General features: G+C 26.0%; 1 protein-coding gene across 1 annotated transcript in view; it reads right to left on the reverse strand.

Moving 5' to 3' along the window:
- Positions 1 to 198: 198 nt before the first annotated feature.
- Positions 199 to 830, reverse strand: part of LOC106691994 (probable ATP-dependent RNA helicase DDX23) — a gene marked incomplete at its 5' end in the record, with an annotated part of 6,026 nt that continues 5,394 nt past the window's right edge. Inside the window, 1 exon segment of the mRNA XM_067050174.1 lies at positions 199 to 371. Coding sequence (XP_066906275.1) covers positions 228 to 371 — 144 coding nt within the window.

Raw genomic sequence — 830 nt, forward strand, 5'->3', positions numbered from 1 at the left:
TCTTTTTCAGACCAATGCCGATCATCCCATTTTTGTTTGTCTTCTTTTTTCTTGACTTTCTTTAAACGGACTCTGAAAAGATCATTAGCAGTAAGTGAATTATACAATACTATGTTATAGACATGATAATGCAAATTTAAGTTGGTTAAATGTCACTAATTAAAATTTATTTTAAGAGGTAAAGTGGTTTAAAAGTAAGTAATACATAGAAATAGCCTATTTTATAATCAGGCAAAAATTATATTACCTGGTTCAAAACCCATATCAATCATTCTGTCTGCTTCATCAAGAACAATATATGTACATTGATTCAATACCAAATATCTATTTTCTAAAACATCGATAAGACGACCAGGTGTAGCAATAACAATCTAAAACATAAAAGTTTAAAAGTTTTTCAGTTATTTACCAATTGACACATATTGCAGCTTTAGCTCTGATACCTTTAAGTCCAGAAAGATTAAAAATGTTTATCAACTATTTAAATAAAAAAAAAAAAAAAAAACAGCATACAAGAAATATCTTGTCATAATTAATATATTGTAGTTTATCTATATAATCTTTCATGACTCCGAGAATTCTTTCATGTCTCTAGAATGGTGTGTTGATTTATACATTTTTAAATTATATAATTTTTTTTTTAATTTACAAGGTATCATAACTTCATTGACATGAAGTAAAACAGTACTGCACTAATTGTAAATAAAGGTCCAGGTTGATGCTTTCTTTACAATTTCATTTTTGCAGAAATTGTTTCATCACAACAACCATTTGTATTTTTTTTTTTTTTTTTTTTTAATTGAGAACAAAAACCAAGACCTCATACTATT

The sequence above is a fragment of the Halyomorpha halys genome, unplaced genomic scaffold (assembly GCF_000696795.3).
Source record: "Halyomorpha halys isolate HHAL.00 unplaced genomic scaffold, Hhal_1.1 Scaffold6839.1, whole genome shotgun sequence".
In the NCBI taxonomy this organism is placed as follows: domain Eukaryota; kingdom Metazoa; phylum Arthropoda; class Insecta; order Hemiptera; family Pentatomidae; genus Halyomorpha; species Halyomorpha halys.